At 38.4% G+C, this 26,661-nt stretch overlaps 2 protein-coding genes across 8 annotated transcripts in view; one reads left to right on the forward strand and one right to left on the reverse strand.

The window, feature by feature from the left end:
- Positions 1-2,516, reverse strand: part of KLHL28 (kelch-like family member 28) — a 33,825-nt gene extending 31,309 nt beyond the window's left edge. Inside the window, exon 1 of one of the 3 annotated variants that reach the window (XM_010836119.1) lies at positions 2,414-2,516. The gene's annotated coding sequence lies outside the window, so the exon portion shown is untranslated. The remainder of the gene's footprint in view (positions 1-2,413) is intronic. The other 2 variants (XM_010836120.1, XM_010836121.1) reach the window with 2 other exon arrangements.
- Positions 2,517-2,966: 450 nt separating this feature from the next.
- Positions 2,967-26,661, forward strand: part of FAM179B (family with sequence similarity 179, member B) — a 79,095-nt gene continuing 55,400 nt past the window's right edge. For 4 of the 5 annotated variants that reach the window (XM_010836113.1, XM_010836114.1, XM_010836116.1 and 1 more), the window contains exons 1-3: positions 2,967-5,032; positions 17,001-17,157; positions 20,776-20,910. In XM_010836113.1, coding sequence (XP_010834415.1) covers positions 2,987-5,032; positions 17,001-17,157; positions 20,776-20,910 — 2,338 coding nt within the window. In that variant the 5' untranslated portion in view covers positions 2,967-2,986. The remainder of the gene's footprint in view (positions 5,033-17,000; positions 17,158-20,775; positions 20,911-26,661) is intronic. The other variant, XM_010836115.1, reaches the window with a different exon arrangement.

Below are 26,661 nucleotides of genomic sequence, written 5' to 3' on the forward strand. Positions count from 1 at the left end.
AAAAGTAGTCAAATAAAAAAAAAAAAAAAATATACCCAATACTGTATTCCACTACTCTGAAATTTAAGAAAGTAGTAGTAGAAATTTATAATATCTCTATACATAGATAAATACAAAACACAAGTCAATACACAATGTCTAGAATTCCCTTGATCCCTAGAATTAAAGAATAAAATTTTTTTAAAAATTTGTTTCATGATAGAAATAAACAGAATACACATTAAATAGATGAGATTTATTTTCCACAAAATAACCCTCAAAGATGGGCTTCCGTGGTGCCTCAGCTGGTAAAGAAACCGCTTGCAATGGGGAAGACCTGGGACGGATACTTGGGTAGGCAAGATCCCCTGGAGAAAGGAAAGTATACCCACACTCCAGTATTCTAGCCTGGAGAATTCCACGGACTGCATAGTCAGTCCATGGGGTCTCAAAGAGTTGGACCGGACCCGGGGACTTTCACTTTCAAACCTAAAAGATAATTAGTAAGATATGGGATGTTGATAAGGTCCCATTTCCTAAATATCCATCATAGAGAATAATGCATCTTCCAAGTCTTCATCAAGGAAATTAAAGGTAATAGATATAAAATTGCAATATCTACTGCAATCTATAACATAGTGCTCTACAGGGCCCTAAGAAAAGGGGTTAAAATGAAAACTCATCTTGCTTTGTTTCAAGGAAAAGGATATAAGTAGTTGATTTAAGCATTCAAATCCCTTGAAAAGTATTTTTTATAGAGAGAATAGGTAATTCTTAAACTTCTACCATAATTTTAATGATGCTGTATAATTCAGGACTTTCTAAGTTCATTTTCTTTGTTCCATCATTACCACACAACTTCCCAAGTTCTTGGATACAGGAAAGAATGCACTGGATTTTCAACCTGAAAATTCTGATCACTGAAAAGGGTTATCTTCTATTTCAACATAAACTGGCATTCTAATGTTACATTCTGATGTGTATATCATTCTTTTAGTTTAGTCTGAATTGAGTTCCTGATACCTCAGCATACATGAGTAGAAGTATGAATTTGAACTTCTTTCTCTGGAAATATGAGAAACTGACATTCTTTCTCATTGACAACTGTCAAAATCATGTCTCGGTTTTCACTTTTCTGCCCTTATCCTACCCACAAAATTAAAAAAAAAAAAAAGTTTTTCGTCTACTGAAATATAGTCAAACCAAATTAAGGGAGATTCATTTAAACACTAAAATGATTGATTAAAATTAACTAACATCCTAGAATTTAAACCAAAGCAAAAGGATGCATGTTTACACAGGCTTCGTTTTCATTTATTCTACTTCCAAAAGAAAAGGAAAAAAGAAACCTATAATAATCAAATTGTACTTTAAGACAATATCCAGAAATGATTTTTGAGCTTGTCTTACTTATCCAGCAAATATTTTTATAAAATTGGTTTGTCATAGTAAGACTTAAAAAAGGATTCAGGAGACATTCTGTGCGGTACAGAACTGGGTAGGAACACTTGTATTTTAAGTGCATAAACTGGAGACTTGAAATGATAACAGAATTTTCTCACTGGGTCATTCAAAAACAATTGTATTATTCCTTCCCCCAAATATTCTCTTCCGCACTTGAAAGAACTCTGCCTCACACTAAGCACTCCAGCTCTTCAATTGTTTCCGCCTACGTTTAATTACAAGGAAGAAAGACTGCTCACCAAATTCACAGTTCGCCTAAAACAAAGAAATGTCTATCATCGGCTCTAAAACTATAGGGCGGAATTCTCTGAGGACAGTGAGGCAAAGAACTTCAACCGCAACTGAAATTGTCTTTGCAATCTCGGTTTCCAGGAGACTGAAAGGCTGCAGAGCTGCGCGAAGATCCTGCAGGCAGGCTGGGGTGGCAGAGGGAGCTAGCGGGGAAAAGGGGTGAGTCCCACAGAGGAACTGCATTAGACTTTGAGAACCTATAAGGGACAGAAGGTTAGCTACAAGGAAAAACAGATTTATCTGCAGATCAAGTACGTTTTCAAAGAGAACTTAAAGTGATGAGGATAAGGGAAAACGACAGAAAACCACCAACCCTTCACAACCCGAGGGTAAGAGAAGTAGGAAAAGGGGACTGAGGCGGGGGCGGGGGGTAGGTAGGAGAGGACGGGGAGAGTAAGGTCCCAAAACACCGGGATTTGAAAAAAAGTACGCGAGCTCTGAGCTTGGCCTTAGTCCGGATCTCTCGTACCGGTATGCGGACCGCAGGAGGAAAGGATCGCCCTTACTCAGGGCTGTAGACAACAACGCGTTTACTGCGATAACGAGCCCTGCACAAGAAGATGTCGCCTCTGTCCCTGCTTGCTCCCGTTCATTTCTTTACATCTTACTCTAACACCAGCGGCACTCCAGCAGAACTCTGTCAAAGCCTGCGCTGCAAAAGGACAGCAAAGGAAAATACCTGAGTCCCAGGAATCACGCCCGCAGCGACAGGAGGAGGAGGAGCCGTGGACAACTCGAGACCGGGCAAGATCCTTACTTGTCTCTAGTCAAACCCTAATTCTTACGGGTGGGGCGGGGAACTTCCGCCCTGAGCAAGAAGAGCGTCACTTCCGCTTAATGCTTTATCTGTTCCTCGCCTTCTCCATTCCAGATACGTTCCTTACGTTCGCAACGTTCTCACTTCCTTTTCCCGAGCCCTTCCGCCTAGCCCGAATTTCTGACGTGGACTACATGACCCTGCATGCATCACGGCAGGTTGATTTCCGGGTCAAGAGGTCCGCGCTGGGTACATCACCATGGAAGCGATCGGTTTGGTCACGTGGTGCCCCTGGTTACGCCCGGTGGCAGCTGTGGGGTCTGGGGCTCAGTCGGGGGCCATTTTGCCGAAGGCAGCCTCCGGGAGTCAGGGGCTCAAGTTGTTCCCTTTTTCTCCTCTGCAGGTTGAGGCTTGGAGAGGAACAGGAAGGCTGGGCTCCATCGAGCCCTTCGGAGACGATGGTTTGCTCTAGTGTCCGCCACTTGACTACCCTCCATGGCGGCTGCGCCCTCAGCCCTGCTCCCGCTGCCGCCCCTTCCATCCCTCTGTGCCTATCGCCTCCAGAGCCGCAGTCGTCCTTCCGCCCCAGAGACTGATGATAGTCGAGGTGGGGGCGCCATGAGAGGCGAGAAAAACTATTGCTGCCGTGGAGCTGCCGGAGATCACGGTTCCTGCCCCCCGACACCTTCGCCTCTGGCCTCGACCCTCTTGATGCCCGCGGAGGCAATCTCAAGTAGTTGGTCTGGGCCTGGAGGTGGTTTGTCGGGGGGAGATGAAGAGGAGACTAGGCTCCTGCAACAACTGCGGACCGCGCCCGATCCTTCCGAGGCCTTCCAGGCTTTACAGGCTGCTTTGCCGCGGCGGGGCGGTCGACTTGGCTTCCCCCGACGAAAGGAAGCGCTTTATCGGGCTCTGGGCCGAGTGCTTGTGGAAGGAGGTAGTGATGAGAAACGACTCTGCTTGCAGTTCCTCTCGGACGTTCTCCGGGGTCAGGGGGAGTTAGGCCAGCTGGAAGAGGCCTTTAGCTTAGCTCTTCTGCCTCAGCTAGTCGTCTCGCTACGAGAAGAGAATCCAGCCCTGCGGAAGGATGCGCTGCAGATCCTACACATCTGTTTGAAGCGTAGCTCTGGACAGGTGCTGAGGACGCTTATACAACAAGGACTGGAAAGTACCGATGCCCGGCTTAGAGCTTCCACAGCACTACTGTTCCCTATCTTGCTTACCCCTGAGGATTTGTTGCTCGACCTAGATCTTACCGAAGTGATAATATCCTTAGCCCGAAAGCTTGGCGGTCAGGAGATAGAAGAAGAATCTGAGACAGCTTTCTCTGCACTTCAACAAATAGGGGAGCGTCTTGGCCAAGAGCGATTTCAGTCCTATATCTCTCGTCTGCCTTCTGCCCTGAGGAGACACTACAATCGCCGCCTGGAGTCCCAGTTTGGAAGTCAGGTTCCTTATTATTTGGAACTTGAAGCATCTGGATTTCCTGAAGATCCCCTTCCCTGTGCAGTGAGTCTTTCCAACAGCAATCTTAAATTTGGGATTATTCCTCAGGAGCTGCATTCAAGGTTGTTAGATCAGGAAGACTATAAGAACCGGACTCAGGCTGTTGAGGAACTGAAACAGGTGATGGGTCGCTTTAACCCAAGTTCCACCTCTCATCCTAGCCTTGTGAGTTTCATTAGTTTGCTGTATAATTTGTTAGACGATTCTAACTTCAAAGTGGTCCACGGCACACTTCAAGTCCTGCATTTACTGGTTATTCGCCTTGGAGAGCAGGTACAACAGTTCTTGGGACCTGTTGTAGCAGCTTCTGTCAAAGTGCTGGCAGACAACAAGTTGGTGATCAAACAAGAGTACATGAAAATCTTCCTCAAGCTAATGAAGGAAGTAGGTCCTCAACAGGTGCTTTGCTTGCTCCTGGAACATCTCAAACATAAGCATTCCAGAGTGAGAGAGGAGGTGGTGAACATTTGCATCTGCTCCCTCCTGACTTATCCCAGTGAGGATTTTGACTTATCCAAACTGTCTTTTGATCTTGCCCCAGCTCTTGTAGATAGCAAACGCAGGGTACGCCAGGCAGCTCTTGAAGCCTTTGCTGTGTTGGCATCGTCAATGGGCTCAGGTAAAACCAGCATCCTTTTCAAAGCTGTGGATACTGTGGAGCTGCAGGATAATGGAGATGGAGTGATGAATGCTGTGCAGGCCAGATTGGCTAGGAAAACCCTCCCAAAGTTAACAGAACAGGGATTTGTGGAATATGCGGTACTCATTCCATCATCTGCCCAGGGTAGATCGAGCCATTTGGCACATGGAGCAGATGCAGACTGGCTTTTGGCTGGTAACAGAACTCAGAGTGCACACTGTCACTGTGGTGACCACACAAGGGATAGCATGCAAACTTATGGATCTTATAGTCCAACTATCTGTACTCGAAGGGTACTAAGTGCAGGAAAAGGAAAAAATAAATTACCATGGGAAAATGAACAGCCTGGAGTCACGGGCGAAAACCAGACTTCCAGTTCCAAGGACATAGAACAGGTATGCATCTTCTCTAATTTCCGTGAGTTGAAACTATGAGATAATTTAAAATAGAAGTATGCCTGTAATGACTGAGGAGTGAGGCTCTTTGAGGGTTGTTATGCTTTGTTTTTAAATCAGTTTGCTGATGTATCAATTATAATGGGACAGAACACACAGGAACCTTCAGTAGGTTTTCTGCTTGATGGATTTGATTAAATTTGAGGCACAATTTGGTATAGAAAATACCTGGATTTCGGTTTTGACCTGTCACTTTCGCATATCTGTTACTCATTCGAACAACAAACACTGAATACCTAGTAGGTACCAGGAAAAAAAAACAAAACACATTCTAGGAATGAAGATCAAATGGGTTTTGCAGAGTTTAGTTAAGGAAAAGTCAGAACTGTAAATGGGCAGCTACAAATTGGTTAAGTGCTAAAATAGAAATTTTGAGTCCTATGGAAATGCTGAAAGTAGAAAAAATAATTACACTGGCAGGGGAAAAACCTTCCAAGAAGACCAGACATCTGAACTAAGGGTTTTTTTTCCACCCCAAAGTCTTTATTTTGAAAATTCCAAATCTATAGTTTACTTAAAAGAATAGTACAGTGACTACTGGGGCTTCCCAGGTGGCTCAGTGGTAAAGACTCTGCCTGCCATTGCAGGAGACGTGGGTTCTATCCCTGGGTCGGGAGGATGCCCTGGAGGAGGAAATGGTAACCCACTCCAGTGTTCTTGCATGGAAAATCCATGGACAGAGGAGCCTAAAGGTCTCCATGGGGTTGCAAAGAGTTGGAGACGACTGAGCACACATGTGCTCACACATGCACACATAGTGAATATTCATATATTTCATCTGGATTCACCAGTTGTCATGTTGCCATATGTGCTTCGTATTTGCTGAACCATGTGAAAATAAGTGCAAGTATCTTGACATTTCATCCTAAACATTTCTGTATATAACTCCTAAGAATGACATCCCCATTTATAACCATCATACCATTATCACACCCCGGAATACCAGTAGTAATAGCCTCTATTTATATTTCTCCAATTGTCCCCAAAATGTGTTTTATACTATTTTGTCTTCCAGGATCCAGTCAATCAAGATTCACATGGTTAATTTGTCTTTTACATAGAATTACAAGCCCATCTGTGTGTTTGTTCATGACATTGACTTATTTTTGAAGAATCTTAATCTATCTTACTGTTTATGTTACATTCAAGATAAACAGTTTTAGCAAAAATACAACCTTGTGAACATCATATTACATCACTTGGTTAAGGTGTGATAACCACTCCGTTGCAAAGATTTATTTTCCTCTTTATAATTAGCATATGATCTGTAAGATACTCTGTGACACTAGGAATACCTCAACAACCTTCCATCCCTGTTCTTAACATCCACTAAGGATCCATACCTGTATCATTTATTACATTGGGGACTACAAAAAAGGGTAACTTTTTTGAAAAGTCTAACATTCCTTCTGTATTTGTTACCTGGCATTCTGTTTTATTCTACGTGTAATAATTAAATGCATGAGTATTCCTTTTGACATTAAAGTTGTCTCAAATTTGATTTGACCGGTGGCTGGCTCCTGTGTCCTGTAACATGACTCTTAAGTCTTTGAACACTTCCTTAATTTAAACATGGTATGATGCCCAGAGTTACTTTGTATTTTTCTTGCTCCAGACCTGGAGCCAGTGTTTTTTCCAAGAGCCCAGGAAATGCTTTTTAAATTAGAAAGTGGAATTTTAAAACCAAAGTCAGGGTATAGACATGCTCAGTGGTGTTGCTTATCATTGTGGATTGACTCTTTCAGTGGATAGAACCTAGGAATACCTTTTTTTTTTTTTTTTTAACAAATTCGTATTGATACCTCCAATCAAATCCAGCACTACAAGACTTTCTCATATTCCTTTAGTCCATGTTTATATCTCCTTTCTCTCACAATTTAACCCTGGTTCCTAATATCAGTTCAGTCCCTCAGTCATGTCCAACTCTTTGCGACCCCATGCACTGCAGTATGGCAGGCCTCCCTGTCCCATCAAGTCTATGATGCCATCCAGCCATCTCCTCCTCTGTCGTCCCCTTCTCCTTCCACCTTCAATCTTTCCCAGCATCAGGTCTTTTCCAATGAGTCAGTTCGTCACATCAGGTGGCCAAAGTATTGGAGTTACAGCTTCTGGTCTCATCAGTTACATTTACTGATATTCATACACAAAACATAATTACTACACCAGTATCACAACAGCTGACTACCTACTAAAGCTCAATATTTCTTTGCACTTGTTTGTTTCTATGCTTAGAATTATCCTACACTCATATGGTCAGACTTTTCTTAATTTGTTTGTAGGTGGTTCAAATGACATGATAAAAGATGAATAGTAATTTGCTTAGTGTGGATGTGTCCTGATGAATTTCAGACTGAAGAAATAATGTTCAGAGATACTAAATTATAAAAGGATTTACCAAATTAATAAGAAATGGTGTATTTCTGCACAGCTGAACCCGTTTGGTGGAAAGTAGCAGAAGATGAAACTAGAAATGTAGGCAAGGGCCAGGTACGGAGATCATTTTTGTAAATGAGTTCGTGCCTTTTGCAGTATGGATGGAAGTGAACAGTGTTCCCGCTTGTTCTTTTTAATTCTAAAGTTATTTTTAAAGTAATTTTCCTGTTTACATAATTTAATCATATGGTTTTTCTCATGTATTTTAAAACCACCTGGGAGTGAATGATTTTCTGTAAGCATTGATTTTTAACACTGCTTGTTATTTGTCAAGTCTAAAATGTTAGTGTAGGAAGTTCTGTGGCAGTCCAGTGGTTAGAACTCGGCACTTCCACTGCCCTGGCCCAGGTTCAGTCCCTGGTCAGGGAACTAAGATCCCACAAGCCATGCAGCCCAGCCTAAAAAAAAAGAAATGTTAGTGTATTAAGATTTTGGTGCTGGCCAAAGTGCCAAGAATCTGAAAATAGTACATTTCTGAAATTCTAGTGTAGACATATATTGCTTTTGAAAGAAGTAATAGTCAAATTAAAAATTATCCCAGAAATTAAGCTCTACAGTTGTCCCTCAGTATCTTAGGGAGGTTGGTATCTGGACCCTGGAGCATACCAAATCTGTAGATGTTAAAGTCCCTTATATAAAATGGCATGTTTATTGGTGCCTAGAACCTCCTCCTGTATACCTTAAGTCATTTTAAGATTACTTATAATATTTCATACAATGTAAATGCTATGTAAATAGCTGCATAAGTACAGTGTAAATGCTATGTATTGCCAAAGAATGGAAAATTGAAGTTTTGCGTTTGGGAACTTTGTAGAATTTTTTTTTATATATTTTCAATCCACAGTTGAATCTGTGGTTGCAGAACCCATCGATTTGGAAGATTGACTGTACTTTCTTGCTCAGAAATGGTCTGTAGAAGAATTATTGATACATTGGAAATTATCATAATGAATGACAGGGATTAAATACCTAAATATTTTTATGTGTGCAGTTTTTAAAAGTACATGTATATTTTTAAAATAATAGGGCAGTACTATATTTTAGAGCAGGTTTAGGTTCACAACAAGACTGAAAGTACAGAGTTTCCTTAAAGCCCCTTTGCACACCCACACATGAAACCTCCTTCACTAACACCGTCTCTCCTAAAGCGGTGCATTTGTTACAACTGATGAACGTGCATTGACATTAGGATTTGCTTTTGGTATTGTACATTCTATGGGTTTGGACAAATATATCCATGACCCATATCCATCACTGTAGTATCGCACAAAATAATTTCACTGCCCTAAAATTCTCTGTGCTCCTATTCATCCCTCCCTTCCTAACTCCTCGCAAACACTGGTCTTTTACTGTCTGCATAGTTTTGCCTTTTCCAGAATGATGTGACCCTTCTTCTAATTTGTACTGACTCTTGCCCAGGCTTAATTTTAACATTTGCAGTCTATTGTTAAAATGTTATTTCTGTCTTGTCCACATAGAGCAAGTTAATGACATAAGATGCGTCTATAAAAACTCAGAAATGTTTCAGTTACATAGTCCTGTAGCTCATTTTGAAGATAGATTAGTTTGCTTAGAGGGATTATTTTGTATAACAGTGGTAGGAAAAAAGAAAGGTTAAAACAGCAGGCCCTTGCAGACTGGAGACCCTTGAATGCCAGAGTAAAGAGTTTAGTCTATTATTTTGACAGTGGTTTGAGACTACAGGGGTTGTTTGGTTTTGGTTTTTTCCTTCTCTTTTTTTAAGCAGTATTTTAGGAAAGCTAATCACAACAGCAGCAATGTCTAAGTTGTGTGGGCTTTTCTTTTTTTTTTGAGAAGGTGGAGACTGGAGACTGGGAAGATCAGTTAGTACATTTATTGGACTACTTTACGTGTGCATTGTTGAGTTTCATTAGAATTAGCAGGGTATCAGGTAAGAGGCATTTCAAAGGATTTAGTGGCCAAAGTGTTGGAGGAAAGGAAGATAAAGAGAAAGAGGGATAACTCAGATTTGATTGAAGTGACAAAAATGCATAATAAATCCATGAATAAGAAAGACCCAACAAGGGAAAATGAGTTTTAGATAGTGGAAGAACACTTGGTTGAATTTGTTGAAGACCACTATTCAAGAGACAAAGAAAGAACTAGGGTGTAGACTTGGAAGTCACATATTGAGAAGTAATTTGTTGAAACTGTGAGATTTGAGGAGCTCTCAGAACAAGAGCGTAGTGCTTAAGTCTCAGTCTCAGCATGCAGCCCCATTTAGGGAATAGCAGTAGGAGACAGAACCAAACAAGGAAAAGAGAAAGAGTGCCTAAGACTTGCAAGAGAACAAGAAAGAACAAAGGTTTTAGAAGTGAAGTAAAGAGAGTTTCAGGAAGCACATCATTGCTGTTAAAAGCAGGAGAGATTTTTGAGGAGAATGAAATCAGAAAAAGCATGATTTATTCTTATATATCAGCTAGCTACTTGTAAAATAATTTTTGAAGATACTTTTCTCATAATTTTATCTTTCTTAATTTCCTCCTAATAATTCATCTGATTATTAAAAGTTGTATGTGCTTGTTATAGAAAATTTGGAAAATTCAGAAAGGCACAAAGAAGAAATTTAAGATTTTCAGCAGTCTCACTACTGAGAAAAGCATTCGGTGAACATTTTGTTGCCTCGTCTTCAAGTGCCATTTCAGTTTGTGTATACTAATGACGTAATTTTTTCCATACACGAAAGTCTCTCTCTTTCACTTTATCATGAATTGTTTTTCTTTGACATCAAATAATCTATAGTAGGATCTTTAATGGCTGTTTCATGTTAGATTATATAATATCAGTTGGTTTAGTTGTTCTTAATTTTGAATATTTATATGTTTTAATTTTGTTTCTACCGTTTAGTTGACTATTTTTATGCCCCAGCGTATACTATGATAAGCAGATTCTTGTGGTATTCTAACTTTGCTTCTCTTTCTGTGCTTTTAGGACTATTTTAATGGGTTAGTGGGGTCCAATAATCAGCCATCACTACTTGGCCACCATGTTAGCTATATTTTTCTTAACAGATTTCTCTGCAATGAATTAAGTGTCACGGTAACCTAGACTGAAAAGTAAGGGGCATACTTGCTTCACTTGTATATGTAGTTATTAGGTTCTATAGCTTTTTTAAGGTAGAAAATTTGGTTACTGAAAAGTCAGTGAGACATGGGAAAAAGTGGTTTTAGAGACTAAATTTATAAGTTTATGAGATGAACTGTTAAGGAAATATTTATTAATACAAGCACTAAACATTTATTAAGCATCTTTTTGGTCATCCACTAAGTGTGAAGCCAAGTTCAAGCTTATAGATTACTCTTAAAAGCACTACTGCTGCTACTGCTAAGTCACTTCAGTTGTGTCCGACTCTGTGCGACCGCAGAGACGGCAGCCCACCAGACTTCCCCATCCCTGAGGTTCTCCAGGCTAGAACACTGGAGTGGGTTGCCATTTCCTTCTCCACTTAAAAGCACTGCCTAGTATTTTTTTCCTCTTTTGGTATTTAGCCCATGTGAACCATGACTTCTTTTTCTTCAGTAATGGTAAGCACTGTGTTGATAATGACTGTTGTTGTTTTTTTATATAACAGTACTAGCAGTGCTGTGTCTGCAATCAGTATCCACAGATATCTCAGTGAGGAAGTCGAATCTCAGGGTTTGAGGGTAAAAGAAAAGACCAAGCAAGATGTAGTAGGATGTAGCAGGATGAGTTATCACTAAGTTTTCTTTTTAAATAGGAACCACCTCATTTAAAGTAGCAAAGAGCCACTGTTGACTTCACCATGCTTACTCTGTACTGTGGTAGATCTTAGATTTGCAAGGAATATATGATTTGATCTCTCTAATGATAGTTGAGAATCAAATTGAGAGGGAAAGGCAAGGAATTAGTGTCGTTATATACTGAATGAATCAAGAACATAAGTATATAGAGAGATTAGCTTTGGAACAGAGGCAGAAGTCTTTTTTCTTCTGGAACTGGAGGAAAAAATTAAAGGAAGATAACTTAGGATTCAGAAAGATTTTGAGACAGCAGATTTTTTTTTTTTTTTTAACCAAAAGAATGAAGCTCTGGACATTGAAGACAATGAGCTCTGGAATAGTGCTTATCAAATTTTAATGTCCATAAAAATTCCCTCAGAGTCTTGTTAAAGTACGGATTCTGGTTCAGTTTGTCTGGAGAGGGCTTCTGAGACTCCATGTCTAGTAGGCTTCTAGTTGTTGCTGATGCTGCTGATTTGTGAGTCACATGTTAAGGGCAGGGCTCTAATATTAGACTTCCATAATCTGGTAAATGAAGAACCAAGCTGAGAATGGAAAATGGAGAATCAGACATTTGAAGAATGTGGGAAAGATTTAGAATAGTTAATGTGACAAATTTAAAGGTAATAGAAAATCCCAAATCACTAAGTTGCAGTAATGTATTTGGTGTGAACTTAATCCTAAAAATTGAAATTTCCTTGGATAGTATGTTATTTCCAGCAAGTAGTTTTTGTTTTTGTTTTTTTTTTTAATTGAAGGATGATGGCTTTACAGAATTTTGTTGTTTTCTGTCAAACCTCAACATGAATCAGCCATAGGTACATATATATCCCCTCCTTCTTGAACCTCCCTTCCTGTTCTTTTAAAAATATGATTGGAGTATCTAAAAGAGAAAAACCCTTAGTTTTAAAACATGTCAAAATCATGAACAATCCTGAAAATATATCTAATATCAGTGCAGATGTTGGATTGTTTCCAATAAGCAGTCATTATTTTTCTTCTTAAAATTTTATCAAGATGTCTGAAGTATTTGAAAAACTTTTTTCTGTTTGTTTATTTATGTTGTTGTTGTTATTGACTGCACCACGTGGCTTGCAAGATCTTAGTTCCCTGACCAGGGATTGAACCTTGGGCCAGGGCAATGAAAGCCCTGAGTCCTAACCACTGGGCTACCAGGGAATTCCTGAAAAACTTATTTTTAGTACTTGTCAAAATTAAGAGCAATCCAAAAGCATATCTATTCCCAGGTCTATTTAAAAACTTTAAAGTAATTTTAAAATAAGTTTTGAAAACTAAACCTTAAGAATATTAAATAAGATAATGTATACATTATATTGATTTTATAGTCTAAAAAAACCATAGCACTTATCATGATAAATGGAGAAAACATATGCATTTCCTTGGGTACCTACTTTTATTTCCCTGTAACTTTTTAACCTCAGGCAGTGTCAGTTATATATATTAAATATAACCTCACCCAAAGATACCAACTTTTGTTTCCTCACAGAAAAAAACTGAAATTCATGTAACCAAGAGCTGTCTTTTTATTCTTTCCGTGACTATATATGTCCTTTTTATAATGGTTTAAGTGACAGAAATAAACATGTATTTTGTCATCATTTAGAGGCTTTTGTATATCCTTTAACCTGTTTGTTTGATGGTTATCCTATAATGTATAACAGAGAAGGATAAATTAAAAGCATATTTAACACAGGGAACTATATTTAATATCCTGTGATAAACCATAATGGGAAAGAATATGAAAAAGAATACACACATATAATCAAGTCACCTTGCTGTACAACAGAAATTAACACCATATTGTAAATCAACTATCAATTCAGTTCAGTCGCTCAGTTGTGTCTGACTCTTTGCGACCCCCTAGACTGCAGCACGCCAGGCATCCCTGTCCATCACCAACTCCTGGAGCTTACTCAGACTCATGTCCATCCAGTCGGTGATGCCATCCAGCCATCTCATCCTCTGTCGTCCCCTTCTCCTCCTGCCTTCAATCTTTCCCAGCATCAGGGTCTTTTCCAATGAGTCAGTTCTTCACATCAGGTAACCAAAGTATTGGAGTTTCAGCTTCAGCATCAGTCCTTCCAATGAATATTCAGGACTGATTTCCTTTAGGATTAACTGGGTTGATCTCCTTGCAGTCCAAGGGACTCTCAAGAGTCTTCCCCAACACCACAGTTCAAAAGCATCAATTCTTCAGCACTCACATTGCTTTATGGTCCAACTCTCACATCCATACATGACCACTGGAAAAACCATAGCTTTGACTATATGAACCTATCAACTATATTTGATAGTTTAATTTTTTTCATTCCATTTTGTTAGTCTAAAATCTTAATTAAGAGTCTGGAAATTATAAATAATATATTAAGCATTATAACATTTATGGCATTATAAAAATTGATCTGTGTTAATAAAGATATTATCTATTATGAAATTTAATTGAACATGTGATTTTGCAATTTTATAATTTGAAAAGGAGTAATGTTAAGGTATACAACCAGTGAAACCAGTAGAGGAAATTTAGGAAATTTAAGTTAATGAGGTGTTTCCTGAGAGGATAAGTTCAAATTTGCACAAACAATTATACTATTATTTTTACACAGTGATAAAATGTGGGCAAAGACAAATAGCTGCCTTCTACTGAGTCTGATTTGTCCAAAGAGCCATCTTAAGTAAAATTTTTCTGTGAACTTTTTCTGTACAAGTACATGCCATGTATTAAAAACTTTTAAGTTTATGAACATTTTTTTTCTTGTTCTTTAACCTAGTAACCGAGGTTATTAATTAAACTCATAGTCTATGTTTTCCCTTGAATGTGCAAAAGTAGGAGATAAAACTTGTTATATTTGGTATCACAACTGTGCTTTCTTAAAGTTTGCATAGAAAATGATTTGAAAAAACATACAAAGATATTTCAGAAGGTGATTTTGGAGGTAATTGGAATAAACTTTTTTTAATGGCTGTCATTAAGAGGCAAGGTTGAAGTTCAGGTAAAACTAGAAAGAACCAGTAGAAAATGAAGGTCCAAAAACTGGAGGCTGGAGATTAAGATAAATTTAGTATGAGCCCAATAAGGGCAGGAGTGTAGGTGGTTTCTGAGAGAGTTAGCTATTAAAAGGTGTTATCCTGATAATTTGCTACTATCTATACCAAGGTAGAATTAAAACTATTTTTGTGATGTCCTTAACACTCCTTGCCAAAAGCTGAACTAAGATGTGTTAGGTCAAAGAAATGTTTTTATGAAAAATATATTAGGAGTCAAGTCCAAAGGTTAAGAGTTACTAAATAGCGAGATTAAAATAGTAGATTAGACTATGTGAATTTCAAATCATTGTTAATATTAAATGTGAAACTCACCTTTTATAACACTTTCATTTCCTACAAGGAATTAAATGAATTAAATTTTAAGACATTAACTTCAAACACTGAAAACTCAGTTCTATCTAAGAGTCATAAGATGCTCTAAACAGACTGCTTCATATTTTGTAAATTTAGCTCACAACTTTTGCAAACTATATGTGTACTTTTCCCTTTTATGCTAACTCATTCCTTTTCCCTTGTTTAGTGTTTAGTCCCATCAAAGCTTATCCTGATGAAAATAATTTACCTACTTTTGAGAAAGACCATAAAGGACCTCTCATGTTAATAATAATTGGTCATGTTAATAATAATTGGTATGTCCTACAGTCTGCTTTCAAATATTGGCAGATTTTTCTACAGCAGAACGTAATTCCTGACTGACTTCTCCTAAACCCTGGAAAATGCCACACTAGCAGATATATTCTCCACTGCTACTACTGCCCACTGTATCTCCACCCTCATTACCACTATCCCTAGTTGCTGTCTTCACTGTCATACATTCTAATGTTCTGTTCTCTAAGTAGAAATTAATTACCGATGGGAGGGGAGTTTAGTGGAGAATGGATATGTTATTTGTATGGCTGCAGCCCGTTACTGTCCACCTGAAACTATCGCAACAGTCAATTGGCTATACTCCAATATAAAAACATTTTTTTAAAAAGAGATTAATTACAGAGTAAATCTAATGTAAATGCATTCCATACTGGAGAATTATCTCTGGATTACTCATGATATTAACTGGGTTAGTATATTTTCTCTTAATGTATCTAATCAAAAGTTGACTGTGATTGGTTTCATTTTTATTCCATTGTATCCTTTTCATGGGCTTCCCTGGTGGCTCAGCTGGTAAAGAATCCGCCTGCAATGCAGGAGACCTGAGTTTGATCCCTGGGTTCGGAGGCTCCCTCCTTTGCATACTGACTGCTATAAAATCAGTCATCATTACTGTTTAGTCACTAAGTCATGATTGACTCTTTGCAACCCTGACGGACTATAACCTGCCAGGCTTCTCTGTCCATGGGATTTCGCAGGCTGGGATACTGGAGTGGGTTACCATTTCCTTCTCCAGGGGATCTTCCCAAACCAGAGATTGAACCCATGTCTCCTACACTGCAGGTGGATTCTTTACCACTGTGCTGCCAGGGAAGCCTATAATCAGTGTCAAAAATTATAATATTGGATTTTGAAAAAGTAAAATCAGGCCTTTTTCTGCTGAAGCATTCATTACGTCTCACTGGTATTTTGGGGGTTAATTTTTGAACGAGTTAATGGTTTTCCCACAAAATTTGATGAGGAATAACAAGTTACTTGATATCTATTTGATAATCTTAATCTTGTAATAGTCAAATAGCTAAGAAGTTTTCAAATAGGTGTATCTGTAATTTTATTGTATTTCATTGCTATTTGACACTTGACAAAGTTTGCTAAGCATACCTGAGAAGACTTACAGTTCACTGCATGTGTAGATTTGATTGTGTCTTTAAGCTCCAAATAAATATAAGGACAGTAAATATAATTTCTTGTCTGTTCACTCAGTTTTTAAAATGTTCTGTACCCATGATCAGTGTGAAATGATCCAGAACAATCGAGGCCATTATTGGTGAAGGATTCGTAACACTTGAATCAAGCTTTTACGTAGTTCTTTAACTATGATTAGGTTGAGTTTCAAAATTCTGTTCTGGCACTCTTGTACCTTAAAGATCAAACTGGGTATGTGGAAAAGGAGTTGGAAATGATAAAGTACTAGGCGTATATAAAGTATTATGTTTTTGGTCTTAACTAAAAGAGCTCTCATCAAAATCTCCTAAGGGAACCGTGATATAGATTACATTTACATTTGGGCTACAGATTATGGATAGTAAATTTGCCTCAGTAAGAAGAGTAAAGTGGGGTGCTTGCTGGTTCAGTGATCTTCAACTGGCATTTATTGTCCACTGCTCAAAGATGGCATGCTGCTGAATCAGAAACGTTCTTTCCTTTATTCAAGTCATCATTTCACTCTTTTTGTCATTTGCATTCTTTTCTTCCTAGCTACCAGTTGTGAACTCTAGGAAGGTAAGGTACAGAAAACATTTGGGGTAAGGTTTGAGAAAGGAAAAAAAATTAGCATTTATATCACGGCATGAAAAAATACTGCTAGGGAAAAAAAAAAGAAAAAATACTGCTAGGGTACTGTACTATATGTGGATGTTTATTTGTATCATTGTATATTTGATACATTTATTAATTTTTTCTTTTAATCTGAATTTCATAATTAGGTCTAAATTATTCCATCATATTCATTACCAAGTAGACTTAACTACATTTGCTGATTTGTTATTCCGTTTTTATAGTTTTCAGCATATGATTTCATTCCATCTCCAAAATTAAAGCCATCTCAAGGAATGCCAGTCAACGATGATTTATGTTTTAGCAGAAAAAGAGCGTCAAGAACCGTATTTCAGAATAGTCGGGAATTTAACCCAGATTCTCTTCCTATATGTTCTGCTGGTAAGTGAAAGTTGCAGGTAATGAACATGTTGAACTAAGTTAAAGATTTCTCTAATCTTGATAGTTCATTCAGAACCTGTTAGAACTTATAATCTGGCAGACAGTTCAAATTCAATAATATTTGTTAAAGACCTGATAAGAATGGACAGTTTGACACAATTGTCTCATAAGATCCGGGAAGGGTTTCTCACTGAAATCCTTTGGGTATTAATGTAAGGCATTATTTGCTTCATCAACAACCCATGTTTACTGAGTATATCCTGTGTACAGATATGTTTCTAAGTATGTGCAGATACTTTTCTAAGTACTGGGTATATTTATTGTTGTCCATGGACTGTAGCCCACCAGGCTCCTCTGTCCATAGGATTTCCTAGGCAAGAATACTGAAATAGTTTGCCATTTCCTTCTCCAGGGGATCTTGCCAACCCAGGGATTAAACCTGTGTCTCCCACTTGGCAGGCAGATTCTTTATCACTGAACCACCATGGAAGCCTGGGGATATAGCAGTCAACAAAATAGGGAAAACTTTCTGCCTAATTAATCTTACATTCTAGTTGGGGCAAAGCAAACATTAAATAAATGCAAAACAGAGTAAATGGTGATAAATGCTATGGAAAAAAATAAGCAAAGAAGAGGAATATAGAGGAGGGCCTGTTTTAAATAGTGTGATGAAAGAAGGCCATATTGAGAAGGGAATATTTGGAGCAGACCACATAGATACCATGAGAGAACAGCAAATGATTCCAAGAAGAGGGAACAGTTAGTGCAGAGTACAGGACATATTTGAGAAAGATCGAAGAAGCTAGTAAATCTGGAATGAAAAGAGTAAGGGGAAGAGAAGTAGAAAATTAAATTGAGGAGAATAATATGGTTTCCTATTTAAGGCCTAATAAACTATTGAATGGGCTTCAAAATATTGAAGAATATTTTGAGAAAAGAAGTAACATCAATTGGCTTGCTTTCCAGACTTGGGGGATGTTACATTTGAAATGGATTAATGCAGGCAAGGGAGAAAACATGGAGTCTGTTGTGATCCAGGCTGGAGTCAATGGAGGTTTTGACCAGTGCAGCAGTGATTATAGTGAAAAGTGATTGGATCCTGATTATAAGTCAAAGGTACAGTTACTGTGATTTGCTGATGGGTTGTGTAGGAGTGTGAGAGGGAAGTTGAAAGAGCTCTAAGGTTTTTTTGGCCATAACAACTGGGAAGATGTTTAGTTGCCTAAAGTAAGTGTTATAGAAAGTAAATATTATATTATTCTGAGGACATTGTCCCATCATGGGCCTTATCAGTTAGAAAAATCATTAAAGAGGAGATAATACTTGAGCTTGGGATATATGTATGATTCCAGATGTTAAGGGGAGGTATGAGGAGAGCAAAGGCTCACATTAGGAATGGGCTTGAGATTTGTGACAGCAGTATAAAGGCAAGTTTCATTTTAGATGGTCAAAGAGTAATTGGAATGTGGGGAACCCTTGTGTTCTAGATTCAAAAATTTGAGCTAGTATTTGTAAGCTATAGGGAGCTAATGGAGACTTGTTTCGTTAAAGAACAAAGCACCTCGGGTGACAAGGTTGTTTACAGATTGACTAGAAATGAATAATCAGAAAAATATGATGATGACATAAAATAGAAAAAGGGGAAGAGAAAAAGATTTCTAGACTTAGCACCCAGGTAATTAGAAAAATGGTAATGTGTTGACAAAAGGAAATCATTTAGCAGTGGAAAGTGGAGTATGAGATAAAGATTTAAGTTTGTCTTTTACTTAAGATCCAAGTGATACCAGTTATTGAAATTTATTGGCTATGAGACAATATTTAGAAAACATTGTTACCCTAGGAGAATTTGTAGATCTTTATGCAATAAAATTCCATAATATTTTCATATAAAAATGAGGTCTTACAATGATTGTGTAGTTGAATGTTTATTTGATAGAGAAAAAGAAATGCAAGAATATATCCAGTTAAGTTTGAAGCATTGCTTGGGATTTTTATAAAGCCTGTGTTTTTTTGTATCATCTAGAATTTCTTACCTAACTGTACAGATTTTAAAGAGAGAATAAGACAGCATGTAACTTAATGTTAGGTTGAATGATATAAATTATAAGTACTATAACAATTCAAGAAAGGAAGAGATCATAGGTATTGAAGTAGTTTATAACTCCAAGAAAGAGGTTGAACTTGAGCTGAATTTTAGAGAAGAGAAGGGTTTGTGGTTGGTAGTGAGGCAAGATTTACAGAGAAAGTATAACCAGAGTATTTAATTCAGTTCAGTTGCTCAGTCATGTCCAACTCTTTGTGACTGCATGAACTGCAGCACACCAGGCTTCCCTGTCCATCACCAACTCCCAGAGCTTGCTCAAACTCATGTCCATCGAATCGGTGATGCCATCCAACCATCTCATCCTCTGCCATCCACTTCTCCTCCTGCCTTAAATCTTTCCCAGCATCAGGGTCTTTTCCAATGAGTCAGTTCTTCAGATCAGGTAGCCAAAGTTTCAGCTTCAGCATCAGTCCTTCCAATGAATATTCAGGACTGATTTCCTTTAGGATTGACTGGTTTGGTATTCTTGCAGTTCAAGGGACTCTCGAGAGTCTTCTCCAACACCACAGTTCAAAAGCATCAATTCTTCGGTGCTCAACTTTCTTTATAGTCCAACTCTCACTTAACCAGAGTATAGAGTTAAGAATTAACTTAGCAGACATCCAGTTCATGCTGGATAAAGGGGCTTGAAATCATAGAATTATAAAAATCAGAATTTTAGAACTACATACAAGGAATTTTATAGAGAATGAACTAAACATCAGAGAGGTCAATATCACCTTTTTTCCTTCAGACTTATTCCCCTGCCCAGAAATAACCTTAACAAGTTGCAGGTGGGAGGGAAGGGATCTGGAAAATATACCTGGGTAAGCTTAGAAAGTACGTGAATGTGTGTTGTTGCTGCTGCTGCTGCTAAGTTGCTTTAGTTATGTCTGACTCTGTGCGACACCATGGACGGCAGCCCACCAGGCTCCCCTGTCCCTGGGATTCTCCAGGCAAGAACACTGGAGTGGGTTGCCGTTTCCTTCTCCAATGCATGAAAGTGAAAAGTGAAAGTGAAGTCGCTCAGTCATGTCTGACTCTTAGCGACCCCATGGACTGCAGCCTATCGGGCTCCTCCGTCCATGGGATTTTCCAGGCAGGAGTACTGGAGTGGGGTGCCATTGCCTTCTCCGAATGTGTGTTACATGTTAGGAAAGAAGGAAAACGAGTCCCGCAGTAGACCTTTTTGAGTAGAGTGTAAATTTACTACAAATTCTGGAAGAAGGAAATCGAGGTCCAGAGAAACCTTCCATGGTGAGAGACGGGAACATATAGGAAGAAACTGCCTTTGTATATATTTTTCAACATATTTTTCTTTTCTCTATGCCTGACCAGTCCGTCTTCTGTCCTTTAACCCCTGTCACTAATCAGATCTGCCAACAGCAAATCTGACTGCAGGCAAATCTTTCTTGCCGCCTGGCTTAATGTACATATACTCTTGTATTTATTCCCACACAAAGGACACAACATTTGTGAAATTAGTTATGTTCATGAAGTAAACTTTTGATTTTGTCTTTCTTCTCCTTCCAAAGGCACTAGTGGGACTCATCAGACAAATCTCTCTGGGAAATGTGAACAACTTGGATTTTCACAGATATGTGGTAAAACTGGCAGTGTGGATTCTGACTTACAATACCTGGGGACAACTAACAGTCATCAAGATAAAGGTTTAAATTCCAGCTTTATTTGAATACAAATGGTTTACAAATATTTTGTGGGGTTTCCAAATCTAATACGTTATTTTGTATAATTATACTTACTACAGAAAGGGATGTTTTATTTTTAATAATAATTTTAATCAAATTTTTCATAACTGTTAAACTGAAATGTTAGGTTTAGTACTCTTGATATAAATATGACTAATTAGAGACTTTAGAAACTCATCGTAGAGATGAACATTTTCATACCAAGTAATTGAAAATAAAATTATCCCATAAGGAGTACTATGGTAGCAGAAGACAGTTATTTTCCATAATGTTGGTTTTTTTTTTTAATTTATTTAATTGAAAGGTAATTACTTTACAGTATTGTAGTGGGTTTTGCCATACATTGACATGAATCAGCCATGGGTGTACATGTGTTCCCTTTCCTGAACCCCCCCCACCTCCCTCCCTATCCCATCCCATCCCTCAGGGTCCTCCCAGTGCACCAGCCCTGAGCACCCTGTTTCAGGCATCAAACCTGGACTGGCGATCTGTTTCACATATGATAATATACATGTTTCAATGCTATTCTCTCAGATCATCCTACCCTCGCCTTCTCCCACAGAGTGCAAAAGACTTCTATACATCTGTGTCTCTTTTGCTGTCTCGCATACAGGGTTATCGTTACCATCTTTCTAAATTCCATATATATGCATCCATAACAGTTTTCAATTTTAAAGCTATTTAGAATTTATTATGTCTCCTATTAGGACCCATGACTGCTTAACCAGCTATCATTTTAAGTATCTTACATATTCATAAGATAGAACAAGATGGAGAGTTTGAGGCTGGCTGTCAGACATATGAATTTTGGATTTGAAGGCATGTCTTCCATTTCTATGCTAGTTAATAGCTATGACAGTTATTACTTAGAAGTAGGATAAAATCAGAAATTTTGGAGATATTTTGTATATCCTTTACTAAAATTTTCTGAGTGATTGAAATGTACGTCTGTCTTTATTTATTGATGAAAAAACAATGCTTATTTGAAATTAGTAAAGAAGATGGAGTTAATACAGCATTTCCACTTTAACCGCCCTTTGTTCCACCCACTCCAAAGGGCCACATGACTACATAAAGTGTAGTGTTTTTCTCTATGGTGTTATTCACACTAAGATAGTTTATCTCTATTGTTTAGTTTATCTTTCTTAATGATAGAGATTTTTTTCCCCACATCTGGACAAGATACCTTTGAGACTAATGATTAGTAGAAATAGAGAGGCTTTTTCTGTGTTGCTTCATCTCTTCTGTTTTCAGATACCCCTCCATGCTTGCATTACCTCTGTAGACGGCCTCCACTGTCAGTGTTTAATCAGGTCTTCAGAGTGTCTTTGGTTTTGGTTCGGTTCAGTTCAGTCACTCAGTTGTGTCCGACTCTCTGCGACCCCATGAATCGCAGCACGTTAGGCCTCCGTGTCCATCACCAACTCCCGGAGTTCACTCAAGACTCACGTCCATCGAGTCAGTGATGCCATCCAGCCATCTCATCCTCTGTCATCCCCTTCTCCTCCTGCCCTCAATCCCTCCCAGCATCAGAGTCTTTTCCAATGAGTCAACTCTTCACACGAGGTGGCCAAAGTACTGGAGTTTCAGCTTTAGCATCATTCCTTCCAAAGAAATCCCAGGGCTGATCTCCTTCAGAATGGACTGGTTGGATCTCCTTGCAGTCCAAGGGACTCTCACCTCTCAGAATACTTATTAGAGCAGCTACTAAAGGAATATTATGTTTTTCTAAAGTCAAGATTTAACTTACTAGTAGGTTGTATATGTAAATTTGTGACCATTTAAGTCTCCTATAAGGTTTAGGTAGAGGTAGAGGTCCTAAGCATGTTAGATATGAATTAAAAGGAAATGGTATATGGCATACATAGTCAAATGATATAAGCCGTACATACATGGCTTCTGTTGTGGCTCAGATGGTAAAGAATCTGCCTGCAATGCAGGAGACCCAAGTTCGATCCCAGGATGGAAAAGATCCCCTGGAGAAGGAAATGGCAACCCACTTCAGTATTCTTGCCTAGAGAATTCCATAGACAGAGGAGCCTGGGGACTACAGTTCATGGGGTCACAAAGATTGGACAAGACTGAGTGACTAACGCATACATAGTCATTTATGTCTTCAGAAAAATGTTTTATTTGTTATATAATAAGCTAGGTCTGTTGTCTTGGAAACTCTTCAAAAACATAGAAAATTTGAGGGAACCTCTAAAAAAATTACAGATTGCCTTTTTTAAAGTTGAAGTGTAGTTGATTTACAATATTATTTAAGTTACAAGTGTACAATGTAGTGATTCACAATTTTTAAAGTTATAGCCCATTTATAGTTATTATAAAATATTGGCCATATTCTTTGTGTTGTAAAATATATCCTTGTAGCTTATTTATATGTAATAGTTTTATATCTTATCTCTTATTTTATATCCTAGCTCTTATTCCCCTAACCCTATATTGCCCCTCCCCCCACCCCTCTCCCTGCTTGTAATCATTGGTTTGTTCTCTATATCTGTGTCTGATTTTTTTTTTTTTTTTTACTATCTTCACTAGTTTGTTGTATTTTTTAGATTGATATATGTGATACATATTGTTGCTTTTCAGTCGCTGAGTGTCTGACTCTTTGCAGCCTCATGGACTGCAGCATGCCAGGCTCCCCTGTCCTTCACTATCTCATGGAGTTTGCTCAGATTCATGTCCATTGAGTCAGTGATGCTTCCAACCATCTCATCCTCTGCTGCCCCTTCTCCTCCTGCCTTCAGTCTTTCCCAGCATCAGAGTCTCTTCCAGTGAGTTGGCTCTACACATCAAGTGGCCAAAGTATTGGAGCTTCAGCTTCAGCAACAGTCCTTCCAATGAATATTTAGAGTTGATTTCCTTTAGGATTAACTAGTTTGATCTCCTTGCAGTCAAAGGGACTCTCAAGAGTCTTCTCCAGCACCAAAATTCGAAAGCCTCAGTTCTTTGGTGCTCAGCCTTCTTGATAGTCCAGCTGTCACATCTGTACATGACTGTACTTTTGACTGTATGGACCTTTGTCAGCAAAGTGATGTCTCTGTCATTTCTGCTTCAGCCCATCTGCTTCATTCTTCTGGAGCTATTAGTAATTGCCATTTGTTCTTTCTCAGTAGCGTATTGGATACCTTCCAACCTAGAGGGCTCGTCTTCCAGTGTCGTATCTTTTTGCCTTTTCATACTGTTCACGGGGTTCTTGCAGCAAGAATACTGGAGTGGGTTGCCATTCTTTCCTCCAGTGGACCACGTTTTGTCAGAACTCTTCACTATGACCATTCTGTCTTGGGTGGTTTTGCACAGCACAGCTCATAGCTTCATTGAGTTACGCAAGCCCCTTTGCCACAACAAGGCTGCGGTCCATGAAGGGGGTAATATCAAATAGTATTTATTTTTCTGTCTCACTTACTTCAGTTAGCATAATACAGCCTCCAAGTTCATCCATGTCTTTTGTTTTATGGCTGAGTAGTATTCCACTGTTAATATACACCACATCTTCTTTAATCTGTTGAGGGACACTTATGTTGCTTCCATATCTTGGCTATTGTGAATTACGCTGCAATGGACACTGGGGTGCATGTATCCTTTTGAATTAGTGTTGTGTGTTTTTTTTTTTCCCCAATATATACCCAGGAATGGAATTGCTGGGTCATATTATGGTGCTGTTTGTAGTTTTTTGAGAGACCTCTGTACTGTTTTCCTCAGTGGCTGCACCAATTTACATTCCCACCAACATTGTCTGAGGGTACCTTTTTCTTCACATCCCTGCCAACGTTTGTTATTTGTGTACTTTTTGATGATAGCCATTCTGATAGGTGTGGGGTTACATGTCCTTGTGGTTTTGATGTGCATTTCCTTGATGTTAGCAGAGGCTTCCGAGGAGGCTCAGTGGTAGAGAGTGCACCTGCCAAGGCAGGAGGTGCAGGATGTGAGGGTTCAATCCCTGGGTCAGGTAGATCCCCTGGAGGAGGAAACGTTCACCCACTCCAGTATGCTTGCCTGGAGAACCCTGTGGACAGAAGAGCCTGGAGGGCTACAGTCCATAGAGTCGCAAGGAGTTGGACATGACTGAAGTGACTTAGCATACGGCACAGTTTTTCATTCTGTTGGTGGTTTACTTTTCTGTACAAAAGCTGGGAGTCTCATTTGTTTATTTTTGCTTTTATTTCCTATTTTTTTAGGAGATAGATTAAAAAAAATACAGCTTCGATTTATGTCAAAGTGTATTTTGTCTATGTTTTCTATTAGGAATTTTATAGTACATGGTCTTACATTTAGGTCTTCCATCCATTTTGAGTTTATATTTTGTATATGGTGTTAGAGAAATGTTCTAATCTCATTCTTTTACATGTAACTGTCCAGTTTTCTTAGCACTACGATTCCCCCAGCTCTGTTCTTCTCTCTCAAGATTGATTTGGTTATTTGGGGTCTTCTGTGTTTCCATACAAATTAAAAATTTTTTGTTGTGGTTCTGTGAAAAATGCCATCGGTCTGTTGATAGGGATTGCCCTGAATCTGTAGATTACCTTGGGTAGTGTGGTCATTTTAACAATCTTAATTCTTCCGATCTAAGAACACAGTATATCTTTCCATCTATTTGTGTCATCTTTAATTTCTTTCATCATTGTCTGATCATGTAACAAGTATGGGTCTTTTGCCTCCTTAGGTAAGTTTATTTCTAGGTATTTTTTTCTCTTTGATGCGATAGTAAATGAGATTGTTGCCTTTTTTTTTCTCTTTCTGATAGTTTTGTTTTATTTTTGACCGTGCCACACGACTTGTGTAATCTTAGTTCCCCAACTGGGGATTGAACCCAGACCCTTGACATTGAAAGCACAGAGTCCTAACCACTGAACTGCCAGGGAATTCCCTGATAGTTTGTTGTTATTGTATAGAATTACAACAGATTTCTGTATATTTTGTATCCTGCAACTTTACTGAATTCATTGATGATTACTAGTAGTTTTCTGGTAGTGTCTCTAGGATTTTCTATATGTAGTATCATGTCATCTGCAAACAGTGACAGTTTTACTTCTCCCATTCCAGTTTGGATTCTTTTTATTTCTTTTCTTTCTCTGATTGCTGTGGCTAAGACTTCAAATACTATGTTGAATAAAAGTGGTGAGAGTATGTATCTATGTCTTGTTCCTAATCTTAGAGAAATGTTTTCGGCTTTTCACCACTGAGTATGGGGTTAGCTGTGTGTTTATTATATGTGGCCTTCATTAGGTTCAGGTATGTTTCCCCCGTGACCACTTTCTGGAGAGGTTTTATTATACGTGGATGTTGAGTTTTATTAAGAGCTTTTTCTGCATCTGTTGATATGATCGTATGATTTTTATTCTTCAATTTATTAATGTGGTATATATCACATTGATTTACAGATACTGAAAAATTCTTGCCTCTCTGGCATAAATGCACTTGATCATGGAGTAGGAACCTTTTAATGCATTGTTGGACTTGGTTTGCTAGTGTTTTGTTGAGGATTTTTACATCTATGTTCATCAGTGATATTAGCCTGCAGTTTTCTTTTTTGTGTGATCCAGCACTCTGGATATGATATCAGAGTGCTGTGGTCCTCATACAATGAATATGGAAGTGTTCCTTCCTCTGTAATTTTTTTTGAATAGTTTGAGAAGGATAGGTAATCGGTAAAATTCACTTGTGAAAGTCATCTGGTCCTGGACTTTTGTTTGTTAGGAGTTTTAAAAT

This window comes from Bison bison, unplaced genomic scaffold (assembly GCF_000754665.1).
Source record: "Bison bison bison isolate TAMUID 2011002044 unplaced genomic scaffold, Bison_UMD1.0 scf7180017864061, whole genome shotgun sequence".
Classification (NCBI taxonomy): domain Eukaryota; kingdom Metazoa; phylum Chordata; class Mammalia; order Artiodactyla; family Bovidae; genus Bison; species Bison bison.